The 17,641-nt window shown below is 46.3% G+C and overlaps 1 protein-coding gene across 2 annotated transcripts in view; it reads right to left on the bottom strand.

The window, feature by feature from the left end:
* Positions 1–17,641, bottom strand: part of LOC126523414 (formylglycine-generating enzyme) — a 113,429-nt gene that overhangs the window by 39,409 nt on the left and 56,379 nt on the right. For both annotated transcript variants that reach the window (XM_050172033.3, XM_055066792.2), the window contains exon 5: positions 6,477–6,599. In XM_050172033.3, coding sequence (XP_050027990.1) covers positions 6,477–6,599 — 123 coding nt within the window. The remainder of the gene's footprint in view (positions 1–6,476; positions 6,600–17,641) is intronic.

Below are 17,641 nucleotides of genomic sequence, written 5' to 3'. Positions count from 1 at the left end.
GGGATTACATTTTAAAGGAAGAAACGGATAAAGTGCCTTGCCTATAATCCTGAAGTCATGCCTGAGGTCAACATGCAGTAAAATGCACGACCAAATTTTCAGGAGCAAGCTCCCTAATGCAGACATTTATGCATTTTTCTTGCCTACTTATATTAATTAATAATTAGATACATTAGTATTATTAGTAAACTAAGCAGCCGTGTGCGGTCTGATTCTTGCTTCTAATGGTGACTAATGAAAGTGCACAACGTAAGTGTGTGCCTTAGTATTTGTGGCAAATACCGTATATGTCTTTCAGCAAAAACCAACTAGGCTCAAGAAGTATAATGCAAAGAAGGGGTAAGGCATGAAGACACGGACACAAGAGAAGAGAAGTGGACAACACGAACGCCGACTGTTAAGTGAAGGAAGCACTGAGGCGAAAAAAGAAGGAAGACACAGTGCTTCCTTCAGTTGATAGTCAGCGTTCGTGTTGTCCACTTCTCTTCTCTTGTGTCCGTGTCTTCATACCTTACCCCTTCTTTGCATTAAGATTCCTTACCAACTAGCTCAGCTTTCTCTCGTTCTAAGCCAAAAAGCAGTTCTCTTGAAATTATTGTGCAGCATGTGGAGATAGCATGAAAATCATAGTTTCGACCTTTTGTTAGCACAAATTTGTTAACACAAACCAGGGGCCCCATAGACCAAAATAGGTGCAGGAGAAAGGTAAAAGCAATGAGCTTGGCGGCATCTGATGGCAAATTGATGAGCTTCGGTGGTCGCCACCTCATTTCAAAGGGGAAAATCATAATATGCATCCATCCATCCTCAAAATTCTGGATGGTAGCCAAAAAAATTTCAAAAAGAAAAGGCAGGAACAAAAGCAGCGCAGTATAATTGAGCTTCATTTAAGGCTATGCCTCCTAATCACACCACAACCTATCAACAGAACAAGGTGTGCGGCCTGTACTACCGTGATATTAAGGTGCCAACAAGCGCTGGCCTCATTACATGTCCTGCCCATGCCCATGACCAAGAAATGGGCATGGGCAGGGGCAGGACATGTAATGAGGAGGGAAGATAACCGAGGGTCATTAAGGGTTACGGACTGGATTCCAAGGGAAGGCAAGCATAGCCGAGGGCGACAGAAAGTTAGGTGGGCTAAAGAGATTACAAAGTTTGCAGAGACAACATGGCCACAATTAACACATGACCGGGGTAGTTGGAGAAGTATGGGAGAGGCCTTTGCCCTGCAGTGGGCGTAGCCAGGCTGATGATGATGATGATAAAGTGCTGGCCATGGAGCCTGCCATACTCGGGAAGCATCAAGCGTGTTGGAGGTTCCACAACCTTTAAGTGAGCCTGCGACATCTCCCTTGTCGGTGGCCACAAAGTCTGATGGTGCCACGCGACTGCCAAGCATAGCACCATCGTGTGAAGCCAATTTGGTTGCAGGGTGGATCGGGATGGTCGTTCGGTAGTTATCAAGAATTTGAAATTCTCAGGCCATAGAGTTCCTAAACAAATACCCTAGAGGCGAATGTGGTGCTAGTGTCTACGCGCGTTCTCCTGAGCGTTGCCTCAACCTACATGGGAATGATGGGAAGTACAGGCTTCGGATTGACTTCAATCTTTAGACTAGCGGCGTTTGCTTGCAGCACAGTAAACAAAGCTACACTCAAATATCGCTTTCATGATAATATTTTATTTCAATTTTATTTCTGCAGTGTCTTATTTAATGCGCAACACGTTACATAAACTTTGTATGACTGAGATTGAAGCACGGTTTACTATGGTTTACACCAGGACACACCAGGGTATGCATTCTTGTGCAATTCTGTTCCTGATTTAATGCCAGAGAATATTTATTTATTTATTTTCACAACAGCAATAACACCGATGCATGTACTTATATTGTTACGGAAGGATGAAAGAAGAGAGAGGAAGAAGATCGGAGACGCTGGCTGCTGCGTGTTGTTAGTGGTCCGCCATCTTAACTACTCTGACTCATCCTGTATATATATTGTAAATATAGTCTTTCTATACTCGCAACATCCCTGACACATATTGGTTGGAGGTGCAGGGTACCACGGCTAGAAACGGAGCTCCGCAGTGGACATCGCATCACCGTCCGCACCATGAATGACGGTGAGCACGCGGGATCAACGTCGTTGCCGCCTCCAACGTCACCATCGCCAGCTACATTGCTGTCACCCTCGGTTGTGGTTGTGCAACCCAAGGATCCTGGAACTTTCTGCGGGACCGATGGTGCCGACGTTGAAGAGTGGGTGGCCATGTACGAATGCGTGAGTGGAATCAACAGACGAGACCCTACACTTATGTTAGTTAACCTGTTGTTCTACCTAAGAGGCACGGCAAAGGTATGGTACGAAAACCACGAAGAGGAGCTAACCAGCTCGGACCAATGCAAAGAGAAGTTGACAAGAGTTGTTTGGCAAACCAGTCGGCCATAAAATTGGCGCAAAGCAGGAACTGGCCTCCTGTGCCCAATCCCCCACGGAGTCCTATGTCTCGTACATCCAGGACGTGCTGGCACTCTGTCGTAAAGCCGATCACATGACAGAAGCTGAGAAGGTCGGGCACATGCTTAAGGGCATTGCTGACGACGCCTTTAATCTGCTCATGTGCAAAAGCTGCTCTACAGTTGCTGCTATCATTAAAGAATGCTAACAATTCAAGCAGGCCAAAAGCCTTGCACCCACTCGCCACACTTCCCAATGCTGCCACAATGTCGACGTGTGAAGATCAACCCACACAGCAGCATGCATCACCATCAGAGGACATGGTGCGAATCGTTCGATGTGAACTGGATGCGGTGGCGCCTGCAGCTTTCTGTTTGTGTAGCCCTGATGCTATTACTTTTTCCGCTTTTTCTTGCGACATTTGAATGTATGATGGACTCTCTTCTGCGAGGCTACAAATGGACCACCTGTCTTTGTTATCTTGACAACGTTATTGTTTTTTCTCCCACGTTCGGCAGCCACCTTACCTGACTCGCTGCAATTCTTGCGGTCTTCCGTAGAGCCGGCCTTCAACTGAACTCCATGAAGTGTCAATTCGGGCGCCATCAGATTACCGTGTTGGGACACCTCGTAGACGCATCCGGTGTCCAACCAGACTCGGAAAAAGTTCGCAGTTTTCCTGTACGCAGTTTCCCTGTGCCACGTTCTGCTTCTGACGTGCGCTGCTTTGTCGGTCTGTGTTCTTATTTTCGCCGTTTCATCAAAATCTTTCCCGGCGTTGCTTGGCCTTTGACAGATGTTCTAAAGAAGAACACACCATTCTCATGGGGCCCGGGCCAGGCTCACGCGTTTGCCGCTCTCATCGGATTTCTGAACACCCCTCCCATACTTGCCCACTTTGATCCGTCTGCACTGACTGAAGTCCACACTGACGGAAGCGGCCATGGCGTCGGCGCTGTTCTTGCCCAACAACAGAATGGTATCGAGTGCGTGATAGCTTATGCCAGCAGCCTGCTGTCACCTGCCGAGAGAAATTACTCCATGACTGAGCGGGAATGCTTGGCTTTAGTTTGGGCTGTGGCCAAGTTCCGGCTGTACGGTCGCGCGTTTTCGGTGACGCACTCTGCTGGCTGTCTTCTTTTTGGGACCCGACTGGACGGCTTGGTCGCTGGGCTTTGCGGCTCCAGGAATTTTCATTTAGTGTCCATTACAAGACTGGACGCCTCCACAAGGACGCTGACTGCCTCTCGTGCCACCCTGTGGATCCTCCCGATCCTGTTGCGCATGATCCGGTGACCTGCGTGATGGCTTTGACTGACATGACCGACATGCACGCTAAACAACAACGCGACGCATCCTTACAGTCCATCGTCGCCGGAGTGCAAGCTGGCCGCACTGACGGCACATGCCGCATGTTCATGCTGCATTGCGGCATCCTCTACTGCCGCAAGATCAACCCTGATGGCCCTGAGTTGCTTTTTGTTCTTCCTGGTCATCTGTGGTCCGTCGTTCTCAAACAACTTCACGATGCACCGATGGCGGGACACCTTGGAGTTTTGCGTACGTACGACCGCGTACGACGGCGGTTCTTCTGGTCGGGTCTCAACAGCACTGTGCGTCGTTATGTCACAACTTGCGAATTGTGTCAGCGCCGGAAGAAACCTCCCCTGCCACCTGTCGGATGACTCCATCCTATTGAAGTGCCCTCTGAACCGTTCTTTCACGTAGGCCTTGACCTGCTTGGCCCTTTTTCAACGACGACTAGAGGGACTAAGTGTGTCGCTGTTGCTACTGATTGCATGACACGCTACGCGATAACACAGGCGTTGCCGACTAGTAGCGCAAGAGACGTCGCCAATTTTCTTCTCCACGACGTCATTCTCCACCACGGTGCACCTCGACAGCTACTTACAGACCGCAGCTGCTCGTTCTTATCTCGAGTTGTCGATGACCTCCTGTGCTACTGAGCACAAGCTGTTCACCGCCTATCACCCACAAACAAACAGTGTTATGGAACGTCTCAACCGAACAATCACAGAGATGCTGTTGATGTAAGTCTCCAAATACCAGCATGAGTGGGACGCCACGCTAGCTTACGTGACGTTCCTGTATAACTCGTCCCGACATGACACCGCAGGATATTCGCCCTTTTATTTCATGTACGGTCGCGACTCCACATTGCCATTTGACACTATCCTCCCTTCTGTGCCGTGTGTTGCAAGTGAGTATGCTCGTGAAGTCACCGATCGCGCTCACATGGCACGTCAAGTCGCCCAATCTCGTTTACTAGCCTTGCAGCATATACAAAAAGAGTGTTACGACCACTGCCATCGCAGTGTTAAGTTCATGCCAGGTGCGTGGGTGCTCCTCTGGTCACCATGTCGTCGGGTTGGCCTCTCCCACAAGCTTCTCTCTGGCTACACAGGGTCTTATGAAGTCCTACGCCAAGTTAACAACATAAATTACGAGATTTCGCCGCTACACTTTGATGTGTCGGACACCTGTTGACGTTGTGCACGTTTCGCGGCTGAAGCCATACTTCGCTCGCAATTCTTCGCCTACCATGCACCGAGACAGCGCTTCGCCACCCGGGGGTCCTGTTACGGAAGGATGAAAGAAGAGAGGAAGAAGAAGATCGGAGGCGCTGGCTGCTGCATGTTGTTGGTGGTCAGCCATCTTAACTACTCTGACTCATCCTGTTTATATATATTGTAAATATAGTCTTTCTATACTCGCAACATCCCCGTAACAATATAAAAATACTCATCAAGTATTTATGGAAATAAAAATTTTGTATTGTGAGAAAGTGTTGCGCCCTTGAGAGGAATGCTACAAGTGTCGTCTGCTACGACGCCTGTTCGCTGCAAGCGCGAGACTTTTCTTGCAGATGACAGGCACTTGCGAACTCTTTTGCTCTTTTGAAAGGCTGCGTCGGCTGTCATGATTGCTGAACATCTTCAAGTACTTTTAAGCACATCTGCTGCACTGCTAGCAGGGATGCTTCCTACGAGTATGCTTCATTTTATTTTATGTTGACGTACCGCTTCCGAAGCATTACGGCGTGGCTTTGCACTTACCCACTTTGCGACACTAGATTACAGCCAGGAAGCAGCAACCTTTCCTACCACAAGTAAGTTTGTGTTCTCAAAGTCCTAAAATACGCATTTCAATGAGCACATAAACGAGCAATGCATAATGAAGCCCTAAAAAAAGTTTGAGTGTCAAGCCACTAGAAGTACAACTGTCTATGTCTTGTATCAGTAGCACCTTCTTTTTCCTATTCTGAAGTTTCATAAAGCATGTAACACTACAGCGCCAACCGAACACACTTAACAAACCAAGGTCCGAACGGTCAAAACATGTTCTTTCAACGTTTACGTTGCCGTCACTTTCTCGTCAGGGCTTCGACACCACACCGCAACACAAACATCGTCCCAGCCGCTGGCCGAGCGTGCTATTGCCACTTCAAGCAACAGAACAAAGGCAGTGCGTTGCACTGTCCCACTGCAGGTTATAGCAATTGTGCTTGGAGCGAAACCAAAACTGCCAAAAAATACTTGTAGACTAGTTTTCCAGTCAACAGAATTCCAATCCGTAGCTTGTACTTCCCATAATTCCCATGATGATTGAACGATCGCAGCGCCAGATTTCCCTCTAGTTATACTAATATGAAACTCTATGGCTCAGGTAATGGGAGGAGGTGCTTGCATGGCTGGGGGTGCTTGGTCAATATGTTACAGTATTGGTGGGTTATTGTGGGCTTTTGTGTCTGTCCAACATTTTGAGCTGACATACCCTAGTTCAAAGGCCTGCTTCACGAATGGTCATATTGCCACACAAGGTGTCTCCTTTCCAGTAGCAGCGTGTGTATCATGTTGGCAGAACATGTATTATGCCTGGCAACCAGGCACGGGTATATGGGAGGTGCGCAGAATAAGCGCCTCCTTTTCTTTCATATCAATCCTGTGCAGTGTATGTCTCGATACAGCATATACAAAAGAGGTGAGTCTGTACCTGTTTTTGAGACCTGTCCGGCAGGCATATTCCCACTCTGCTTCAGTGAGGAGACGCTTTCCAGACCACTTGCAGAAGGCGACAGCATCATTCCACGAGACATGCACCACGGGATGATCCATGCTGTAGGAAGAATGTAAGAGAATACAATAAGACGACGCCATTCTACAAGGAGCAATGAAAGATGAATGCAAAGGACTGGCTTATTGATATGTATGTGTGTGAGAAGCTGGATCTGAAACACCAAAATACAGTTAAACCACGTTAAACTCCATTTTAAAAGTAGTAAAGTGATATCCCTGACTCAGCAGCCATTGAACATAATGTGTTTTGTATCGGCATAAACTGTACCAGCTTCTTACGTACGTATCGGTTAACGCGTAGTGTTTCCCCTTTTCGTCACGCAATCACGGCGAAGAGTCGTCCCCATCAGGCGGCTCCGTCAGAACAACAAGACTCGGAGATCAGAACAACAGGCTCCAAGCGCCCTGTGCGTTTGCGTGTGAAGCCACATCAATATTGACACGTGTACTTATCTTTATCGGGCAACCACGTTTCGCCGCCTAACAAATGTAATCGCACAGCGTGGGACGTGCCTGCATGTATCCGAAGTTTCTGGAAAGTTATCGATGCTTCTATCCGCTGTCTGTTGTCGCCGAACCTTATGTTATCTGATTTCATCACTTGACGCGAATGGTGTAGAACTTTGTGGAAGGCACGCGGGTCCGAACGATTAGTCTGGAACATTCGACGACTGTTCTTTAAAAGCCGACGCGCTTGACCCGCTGATCAGGTTTCCGACGATCGCTGACCGTGTTCGCCGCTATCGTTGTGCTATAAGTGTAGCCTGTTTTGTGGGCACAGGTTCGCCCAATAAAAGCTAGTTTTGTATTCCACCGTATTGCTGCTTTCTTCACCGTCACTACCACGTGACAATATCATTCTGGTATTGTGCAAGCAAGGACTCACATCATGCCGAAGCTCGGAAAAAAAAAGCACCAGGTGCTCTTAGAAGAAAAATCAGACATCGTTCGTGCTATCGAAGGTGGCACGAAGAAGTCTGCGCTGGCACACAACAGGCATCTGCTGTTGACTATGGTGTGTGGCATTTGGAACGCGAGGAAGTTGCTCGGCAGCGCTGCTGCAACAGCAACAAGATGTCGGCCACGAGGTTCGGCTTTTTGCCATCGTTGCCTCTGTTGTTGCCAAAGTTGACCACCTAAGGACAGTGATGAGGATGACATGGAAAGTGACAGCATAAGCGATTCAGGCTCAGCAGTAGCAGAAGCTGCACGTTACCTAAGCGTCATGAATGCACTTATCTCGACAAGAACAGCACCTCGCATTGAAAAAACATGCGACTTCTGCAGCGCTGCTGTGCCCGCACACAGAGAATATGCAATGCCAATGAGGAATCTGCCATGCGAGTGTTTGCCGAGCAGCGGGGGCTGGCTGAAAAGGTGGATCACAGCTTCAGCAAGTTTGATGCTGCTGTCGTCGCTGCTAGGCCGCCACGGCATCAAACGAAAATGAAAATAGAGTTTTGTTGCGTGAAGTGAATAAATACTGCATGTTTTTGCCTTTTCATTGCACTCTCTCTGACTTTCGTCATTCACAGGTAAGTGGGCGATCTCATGCTGTTTTGGTTAAGCAGTACTACCGCTTAGTACCTACTTTTTCCTAGCTCCGGCCAACTATGGTTCAACGAGGTTTCACTGTAGTTTGGTCAAGATGGAGGGGAGTTAACCTGTGATTGCTTGCTTGGGAAGGTAAAACACACAGCAATTGCAATGCAATGAAATCACTTGTATCCTTGAGAGAGACAAAGAGTGCATCATGGTGGGGAGGGGGTCTACTGGGTAGGTTGCTTATAGGCGTGTGCGAATATTAAATATTTTCTAACATTGGATCAAATATTATGCTATTCAATATTCACTTCGGTTCAAATTTCAGTATTCTAAGTATTCAGAACGAACAAATATACATATTTTCTTGCATATAAGCCGCACCCCCTAATTGCAACATACCAAAAAGAAAGAAGATAAAAGTCCACACATATTACTTGTAGAATTAACTGCACACAGTGCCCGAATCTTTGCAAAAGTCTTCACTGACGGATGCACAAATTGTTCCCATCATATATTCAGTCAATTGATCTGTTTCCCACCTCCTTGGCAATGCTGATATCGGAGAACTCAAAGCATCGAAATGTCAAGTCATCTCATTCAGCCGCAAACATAACAATTCTAGTTATACATACCATATTCAATATGACTTACTGTCTCACGTCTCCCATTACAAATATCTCGGTGTTAACCTTTCATCAGATCTTTCATGGTCATTTCATATTACATCCATATGCGCCGTCGCCTCTAAGTCTTTAGGGTACTACGCCGTAACCTCAGAAGTCCCCCTGCTAATATTCGCAAACTAGCCGACCTTACTTTTGTTCACCCACAACTTGAGTTTGCTTCCTCCATTTCGTCTCCTTATCATAACAACATCGTCACCGCTTTAGACTCCATATAAAACAGTGCCGCACAATTCATCTCAAGGAACTATAACTACCATTCAAGCGTTACTCAGATTAAAGCTGATCTTTTTCTTCAATCTTTAGGCACAGGCCATGACATTGCTCTACTAACAGCATTTCACAAGTATGTACACTCCAACAGATCGTGTTCCTTTCACCTCTTGCCCCATCCCACACGTCCAAAAGGTTGCACAATCATTTGAGTCTTACACGACACAAATCTATAGTGACATTTTAGCTTTTAATTCATCAGCACTTCCACGAGCCATCAGATTATAGAATAATCTACCAGACAACATCGCATCTCTGTCTAATCCTGATATATTCCATCACCAACCAATTACACATTTCACTGAAGCTGTCGTTTCGCATGTTTCATATTCATGTTTCAGTTCATATTTTGAAGTTAAGCATTTCGTTCCCCCCCCCTTCTTTTTTACATTTGCGATAACACGCTTGATAATTTGCAGACTTATTCATGTGCCACGCGCTTTTTATGTTATTGTCTGCTTTAAACTATGTACCATATTTCTCCTCGTTATTTCTGCATTGCTTAGTCTCCTCTTTGTTACTGCTATTATGTGCACAAATGTCATTTACCATGTATTGTACTTTTTTCTTTTTCATCTGGTTGTGTATGCACTGTTGGGATTTTTTGCCCCCCTTACACAATGGCCTACGGGTCTGTAAGGTATTTCGAATAAATAAATAAACTTTGCCCTAGCGATAGTTTCGTGGATACTGCGAAACCACACCTCGAAATGAAATTTGCACTGCCATGAAGCCGCACCTAAAATCATAATTTGTGCATAACTCGCACCCCCACTTTACTGTCAAATTCTAAACATTATTTTTTGTCAGTGCAGTTGCACAACAGAATGTGCTAAGCTTGCGTTTAGATGGAAAGCATCAAGCTGAATTTGTGCAATACTACATAAACTGCCGGCGTTGCGAAGTCAAGGCTGCCCTTCACAGCACCGCAATTATGTACAACAGGCAAACGCAGAACACTCCTGCAGCCTCAACCAGAGCAAAATTTTAAGTAGACTAAAGCATAACAGTGAGCAAGAGCCTGTAAACAAATTTTCTGTGCACCTGGAGTTGCAAGAAATTTCAAACTTGCATTTTTGCATGAGAATATCTGAAACCGGCACTTTGAATTTAAGCTGACTCCTGAGAACAACCTATTTTTTGTTTTGCAAGCAAATGACCAACTTAGATTTGTCAATATATGGCTCCTATGTCAAGGCCTTATGCAAATCCCACAATTGTTCGAACTATTCATATTGAAATTATTCGACACTAATTATTATTCACTTGGACTTTGCTTCCACCCAAGAAAATTTATATCCACTCAAGCCTAGTTATTTGCTTCCTTTTTCCTTGGCAAACTTTTCCAGTATATGCATATACGCATAGTGTGAAGATGGGTTAATGCAAGGCTACCCTATAAGCAGTGGCGTAGCCAGAAATTTCGTTCGGGAGGGGGGGGGGGGCTCACGTTGCAGCTCGGCCTCCTCCTTAAAAGGACTCTGGCGTCGTGTTTCTAGCTCGTAGTAGTGACATGATGGTTCGTCCCCGATCACAATTGTATGCAAAAAATGGTCACCCTCATTGTGATACCGGATCAGATGAGTAAAGGCAGCGCCGAACTTCTCCCTCTTCTGGCGGTGGTTCAAAATCTTGGGTATCCAGTATCCATTGCGCACACAAGAGCCGATAATCGAGAGGTTCATGAATTATGGTGTGAACCGAACCGTGACATGTTCACACGCTCTGCCAGTTCATCGATGCTTGTCCTCCGTTTTTGTCTCATCAGCTCATCAACCTTCGCAATTTTGTTAGCAGTGATTGCACGATGGCTTTGGCCCAGCCTCGGATCGTCTTTGCAACTTTCACGTCCTTTTTTGAACCGTTTGTTCCAGCGTTTCACATTGGCCAATGAAATGTAATGTTCAGTGTACACGGCAGCCATACGGCGACTAATTTCTTTTTTTGGGAAGCACCTTCAGCTGTCAAAAACCTAACGGTAGCACGCTGCTCAACTTCTAGAGCGTCCATTACGTCATGCAACCATGTTCAACCCGGTGTATGAAAGCAAAAAAGAACATTTATCCTCCCACTTACACGTCACTTTTGTAAATGAGAGATGCCTGTGTGCTGCGCGCGCGCGTGACTCGCAGATAATGAACTGAACCATTTTTGCGCGGGGTGGGTAGGCTCACGTTCATTTGACTCACCCTCGTACATTAGAAACGCGAAGATACAATAGAATATACAGATGCGAAGATACAGCTTGATGAAGCACAATAAAGTGTCTCTGGAAACAAAGTTCACTGCACGTATACACACAATCTCGCAACAAGATATTCAAATATGTTGATAAGTTTCCAATAAATCTACGTATCTAAGAAAAAGTCACTGTATAATAATGTGTCAAACAAGGCAAATAAGCATGTGAAATCACAGATTCACAGAATCCTAGATCCCGCCCCCATTCTATCCACTCCCCCCCGATGTATCGTGCGTGACGGAAGGCGGCGCGCTTGCTCCTTCCTTTTCTCCCTTGCACAAACAAGACTGAGCCACCACGACGGTTCGTTTCATGGGACCTCGCTGCGTGCATTGTCAACTTGTCTGATAGTATGTTGATTTGGCTTGTCTCGTATGTTCCGATGGAAGACTTTAGAAAAGTCAATGCACCTTTGGCGTCAAATATTTATAGGAACATTAAATCCATAAAGTTCAGCAATTGAAAATCTAAAGCACACGTTTGGAAATGTCAGTGCACCTTTTGCATCAAAAGTTTATGAGAACTTTATACCCATAATGTTTCGGAATTGACATCCACGTGCTCCGTAGATTCCGCGGCCTCCACGAGATGCCGCGGCGAGCCCGTTCGCCATCAAAACGCCCTCGAAACGTTGTGCTCGGATGGGGGCTGCTTGTGTTATGTGACTCCCGGTGCATGGGCGTTGCCACGAAACCCAGCCCGAGTTCGCAAATTTTGCGCTGAAATGTCTTTTCGAGCGTGAAAAAAAAAAAAAGAAATTCTAGACAAAGTCCAGATTCATTTCCGGCGCCTGGGGCTGCTTTGGTCGGCGGTGCATGGACAGCACGAAAAAAATTCAGAGGGGGGGGGGGGAGGGGGGGCTGAAGTCACAGACCGAATCTTCTTCAGGGTTTCTTTTCTCAGAGGAAGGTAGTGTAACACAAGTTCTTGTTCACTGCTTTCATTGGGAAGGAATGCACAAGATATTGTATCAGCCAAAAGTAATTCTTTGCCTGGTCTGTGCTCAATGACAATGTTGTACTTTTGTGTCTGAAGAATCATGCCTTGTAGTGGGGTCTTGGAACTTGGTCTTGCACGTCTTCTTGTGCCGTGGGATGGATCGCTCTTGGACCGATTTCTCGCGGCTTTCTGAGGTGGCAAGTGAGCCCCGAACACCGGAGACCAATGAGAGCGGCCCCTTCAGTGATGTGTGTGCGGGAAACTGATTTCATGCAGACCTGCCCGACCACTCGATTCATAGCCATATGTGGTACCAGCCGGCGTGCTCATTTTGTACTATCGTCTGCTCGAGTCAGCTCTCGCTCATGCTTGTTTTGGTCTCATTCACGCTTGTTTTGATTGTCATGGTTTGCGATTGTTTTTTACAATGATGAGTCTAAACCGACACGTCCCAATGGAAAGGTTTATTGGAGACAGTGCTCCATATCCGATTCTATAGGAGAAGGACCCCGAATACAAGGATGCAGAGGTGACACCCCATACCTCATTCTCCTTTTCTTTCGAACGCGGCGATGCTGCAACAGAAGGGACTGCACCAACATGATTATGATTAGTGACAATGACGTCATTTTCATAAGACATAACTCACGCTAAGGATGAAGAACGTAAACACAGCGCCGTTCTGTCAGCAGACAAAGGAAAAAGCATGTGACGTCTCGCACCTACACGCAGAGTAAAAGAGAGAAAGTGAGATTTTCATGCTGTCACATGACTGCCTCGCTGCCAGTTGGTGTGGGCACTATGCCGCAGCTGCGTTTTGCCGGCAGCGGCACGCTGCGCATGTTTTTTCGCTAGTGTTTATGTGCCTTTACGGTTTTAATTACACCTTCTTTTTTCCAGGCTCACCAATATTTGTTCTAATTGCGGTTTAATGCTGACAGGCACTCTGCAATTTGTTATTGCTTTCGGAAGAGTATCTGGCTTAGTCACAAAGTGTACTTTTCCCGGGAGTGTTCCCAGAGTGTCTCCAAAAAATCTGCATATTTTTCACTATGTGATGAGTGAAACTTTCTTCTGGAATTGCATCGACTCCAGCCACAAGGTTGTAGTCTATCGTTACCAGACCCATTTTCTCGGCTGTCGTTCTCCCAATCAGTGGAGTGAGGTCATATTTAACCACTAAAAATTCTGCAGAATGTCTCTGTCCATATGTGGTTGTAACTTTTGTTGCGCCTTGCCTGAATAGTGAGCCTTGCTTCCATTCCACGTTCACAGTGTTGTTGTGCATGGTTGTATTGCTGTAGCTTGACCTGTCTAGCTGGAATGACATCAATAGCTGGATTGCTGTCCATTTGAAATTTTACTTGCGTTCTGTTTCCTCTTTAGAAACATGTGGACTGAGCTTAGTTTGTGACTTTGAACTGCCAATATGGTTTCATCCCCACTAACTACTGTCAGGCCAGCAACTACCTTGCTGCTTTTACAAACTGCTGCAAAGTGATTTCGTTTTTTACACTTGCTGCATGTTTGTTTCAAAGCTGGGCATGCTTCTCTTCTGCGCGCATGGCTACCACCGCAATACCTGCATTTTAGTACATTAGAATTTTGTGGCTTTCCTATTGCGCTTTTCGAGTTGACATTGGTGCTATGGACGAATTTCTTTACTGCATGCACAGTCCCGCTGCTTGATGGAGTACCCTTTTTAAATGCTTTCATTTGAATTTTCCTTGCCTCGTGTGCTCGACACACCTTTTCAATTTTCTCTAGGGTTGGACCTTCTAGCTTGAGAATGTCTGCACGGGCATTATCATCATAGATGCCACAGATGATCTGGTCACGGATCATGTCTTCTCTTTCATTTTCAAATACAGAATCGCGTGCTTTGAGCTCGAAATCTGTTACAAAGCTGTCGAACTACTCTTCCTCCCATTGCATGCGAGTTTGGAAGACGTATCACGAGCACAGCTCCTTGTGCTTCAGTAAGAAATGTGCATCAAGGAGGCTGATGAGATAAGAATAGTTAAATTCTGGTTTGGTCTTTCCTTATTCGGTTCCCCGAAGTCCAAAGTGTTGCAGGTATCAAGCAGTGAAGAACCACCGATGGTCAAAAATAATTGTTACTTGCCGGTCAGATGGTGCTTTCGCTGTGTTAGTTGTTTGGAGGTACAGTGTGAAGCTCTGCTTGAAAGCGTGCCACTGTTCTGCAGCGTTTCCTCTGGAGTCGAATTTCACAGCTGCAGGAATCTTCTTCATTGCTGATGTGCTGATGTTAGAAGTAGTTCACTGCTGACACCACATTTCGTTATCTCTCGTGTAGTGGACGATAGAACACTGGACTTCTGCTAATGGGGGTTAGCTGGGTTTATTAAACGAGTATTGACACAAAGTTTCGAAGTTGAATTAACTTGTGAGATCAATTTATGTGAACACACACACATCGTCTACAATATATCAATGGCAAATATAGCTTAGAACATATGTGAAATCCATTCTAAACTATGTGTGCGCAGCCAACCGCAAAGCGCAGCACTTCACAACATTGACATCAAGCGCAAAGGTTTGCAAACAACCAAGAAAACGCTACGTCATGAGTTAGCCCTGCCGTCAGGGCAGGTCCGGTGAGCAAGTTGCTCCAATCGTCCTGGTGCTCTTTTCTTTACAGGGAAGCTGAGGGGTACTTGGCCCAATATTGTGTCTGCGCATAGAAAAAAAGTACCATCATCAGCATTGCCTCCAGCATCATTTTTTTCCACAGCTGGCTCGTTCGTGCCCCTTGGCGCTACTGCGCAAATGCGCTTGTGCCACTGCTCTTGTGTTTGTCGTCATCATTTATTAATTAATTAAGAAACACATGGATGTAATCAATAATTGAAAAATACTTTGATGAACCATCGGGATTTACCCAGTAATAAACGCTGGGGCTGCATGTTTCAGCTTCGCTGGTTATAAGCATCTGTACGGAGTGCTTGCGCTGACAGTTCTTTTTCTCCCTGCTTGCGAGGTTGACCTCTTCCGCCGCTGACGGTGGCATAAAAATTGGCTAAAATTTGTTTCTGACACGAAATAACTCATAGAGTAAAGTGACCTCGAAAGTGTACATGTTATAGAACGCTGTGCGAAACAGCACATCGTTGGCGCGATCTTCTCTTGGGCAATGTCAGCAGTGGATGCTACACAGGATCCAAGGAAGAAAAAATAAGTACTACATTCTGCCACACTAAGTACGTGAAGAAGCATGTGGAATGCGCTAGTTCAGTGGTTTACCAAATCCCACTGGATTGTGGGAAAGTGTACAGTGGGCAAATCGGGCGCTGTCTTAACAACAGATTATGGGAGCACAAATACATGTGCCAGCTCCTGACAGTGCCTAGCAACTTGACTGCGCACTGCAAACAGTGCAAATGCCCTCCTCTACTAGAAAGCACCATAGGCATTGGCACACCAAAAACAAAAGCTTAGCGAGAAATACGGGAAGCACTTGCATTAGCAAAAGAAAAAGGGAAGTACGTAAGCACTCCGTCCGTCATGCTAATCAAAGCTGAGATCGAGTTTTCCAGGGCAAACGGGTGCAAGTGAACTATGTTTTTCCGGCCCACCAAATCATCACATGTTGTCACATTGTGATATCTTTTTATATCCCCCCTCCCACATCACCTTGTATAAAAGCATGTTCTTTAACAGTATTACACAAGTTGGAGGAAGAAGTTGGAGGAAGAAGACGACGACGTTTCCACGCAGACGTGGTTTCCTTGGGTTCCTTGGAAATTGCTCGACAGCAAAGAAAATCTGGCCCTTATCCGGATACGAAGCTCCTCGGAAGCCTATGGGGACCTGTGGACTCTGGTGAGGACTCTTCTTTGCCTTGTCCTACTGATCCTGCTCATCTGATAGACTCAAAACAAGCACGGCTGGCGCTTAGGCCTAGTGCGGCTGCGCCGCCGTGCTCGCCCGACGAAGAAGTGTTTGTGCCAGATGTGAGCTTCTCATCTGTACCTTCCACTGGACTGCTGCGCGTGACAACATCCATGCCAACTATGCAGCAGAAGTGTGCAACCGATAGCTTGAATACCCAAGATGCAACACCGAAGGACAGTCCACTTCGTGATGTGAATGTGAACCTATCCGCAATCGTGCCGACGGACACTGGTGACCCTATGGACGTTCAGCCCTCTGCTGGTTTGACGAATGCAACCAAGCGAGGTCCCCCTATCAATGTGCTTCAACAAGACGTCATCGCATCGGAGCAACCGGCAAAAAAGGTAAGGGCCACCCCAGAAAATTCCTCCACGGCCTCCCCTACGCCCACTCTTTCTCAGTCTTACCCAACGCCCACCCCTTCTCAATCCTATTGAGTTCATTTACGCCCCCTTTCATGCTACGACATAACTTCAGTAGCCACAAAATATGTCCAAAGGGTCATCAACCAATCTCTTGAAACCACTGGATACAAAGGGTTCGCAGCATATAAATCTACCAACTCGATCACTGTGCACTTGGCATCTCTCAGTGACGTGCAGAAGATATGCACCTTAACATCTATCCCGCTGTCAGAAGATCAACACCTACCTGTGCAGTGCTACTTTGCATCGGGCCCTAATATACAGAGGTGTGTTGTCTATGGCATTGACCCGGAAGACACCCCTGAGATAATATGTCGTGAATTGACCTCCACGACACACAGGGTGCTCGCAGCTAGATTCATGGGCAAAAGCCGTACATGCTTAGTGACGGTACAGGGCCCTCAATGTATCCCAGAACGGTTTTATTACTATGGTTGCATAATGCAACCTAAACCCTACCTCCCTTGGGCAATATTCTGCTACCGCTGCTTTCAACGTGGACACATGCAGGCATTTTGCCCACAGAAAAGCTCACACCAGAGGGCCAACCACGATATCGATGTGGCTTATGTAAATCTGATGAGCATGATATGACAAGCACAAATTGTCCGACTAAACAGAAGGCCACAGTACGGATACGAAAGGCTATACCAAAAACGACTATAGTAACAACACACAATCGTTATGAGGTTCTTGTAGAAGAGCCAGAGATGCTCTTGGCAGAAGAAGAAAAAGCCCCGGAAACACAACTGTATTCTTCTGTACTTAAACGTGGCAAGCAGTCGCAGACAAAGAAACAGAAATTACCGGAACCTCTGTATCAGTCGGATGATGACTATGATGACATTGACGCTCAGATAGACACACTGGCCAGAGAGATTGAGCAACTACGCAAACATAAAGAATTGGTAATTCTGCGTCGTCAGAAAACAGGACCAACACGTGATGCATCAACCACTGCGAATGCCACCATTATGCCTGGATCCCGTCCGGCACAACAGGTCAACCATGCTGTTTGGACAGCAGTTTTAGATCAACTTGCTCAACTAACGTTGCTCAT

This window comes from Dermacentor andersoni, chromosome 6 (assembly GCF_023375885.2).
Source record: "Dermacentor andersoni chromosome 6, qqDerAnde1_hic_scaffold, whole genome shotgun sequence".
NCBI lineage: Eukaryota > Metazoa > Arthropoda > Arachnida > Ixodida > Ixodidae > Dermacentor > Dermacentor andersoni.
This window is presented reverse-complemented; position numbering and strand designations above follow the sequence as displayed.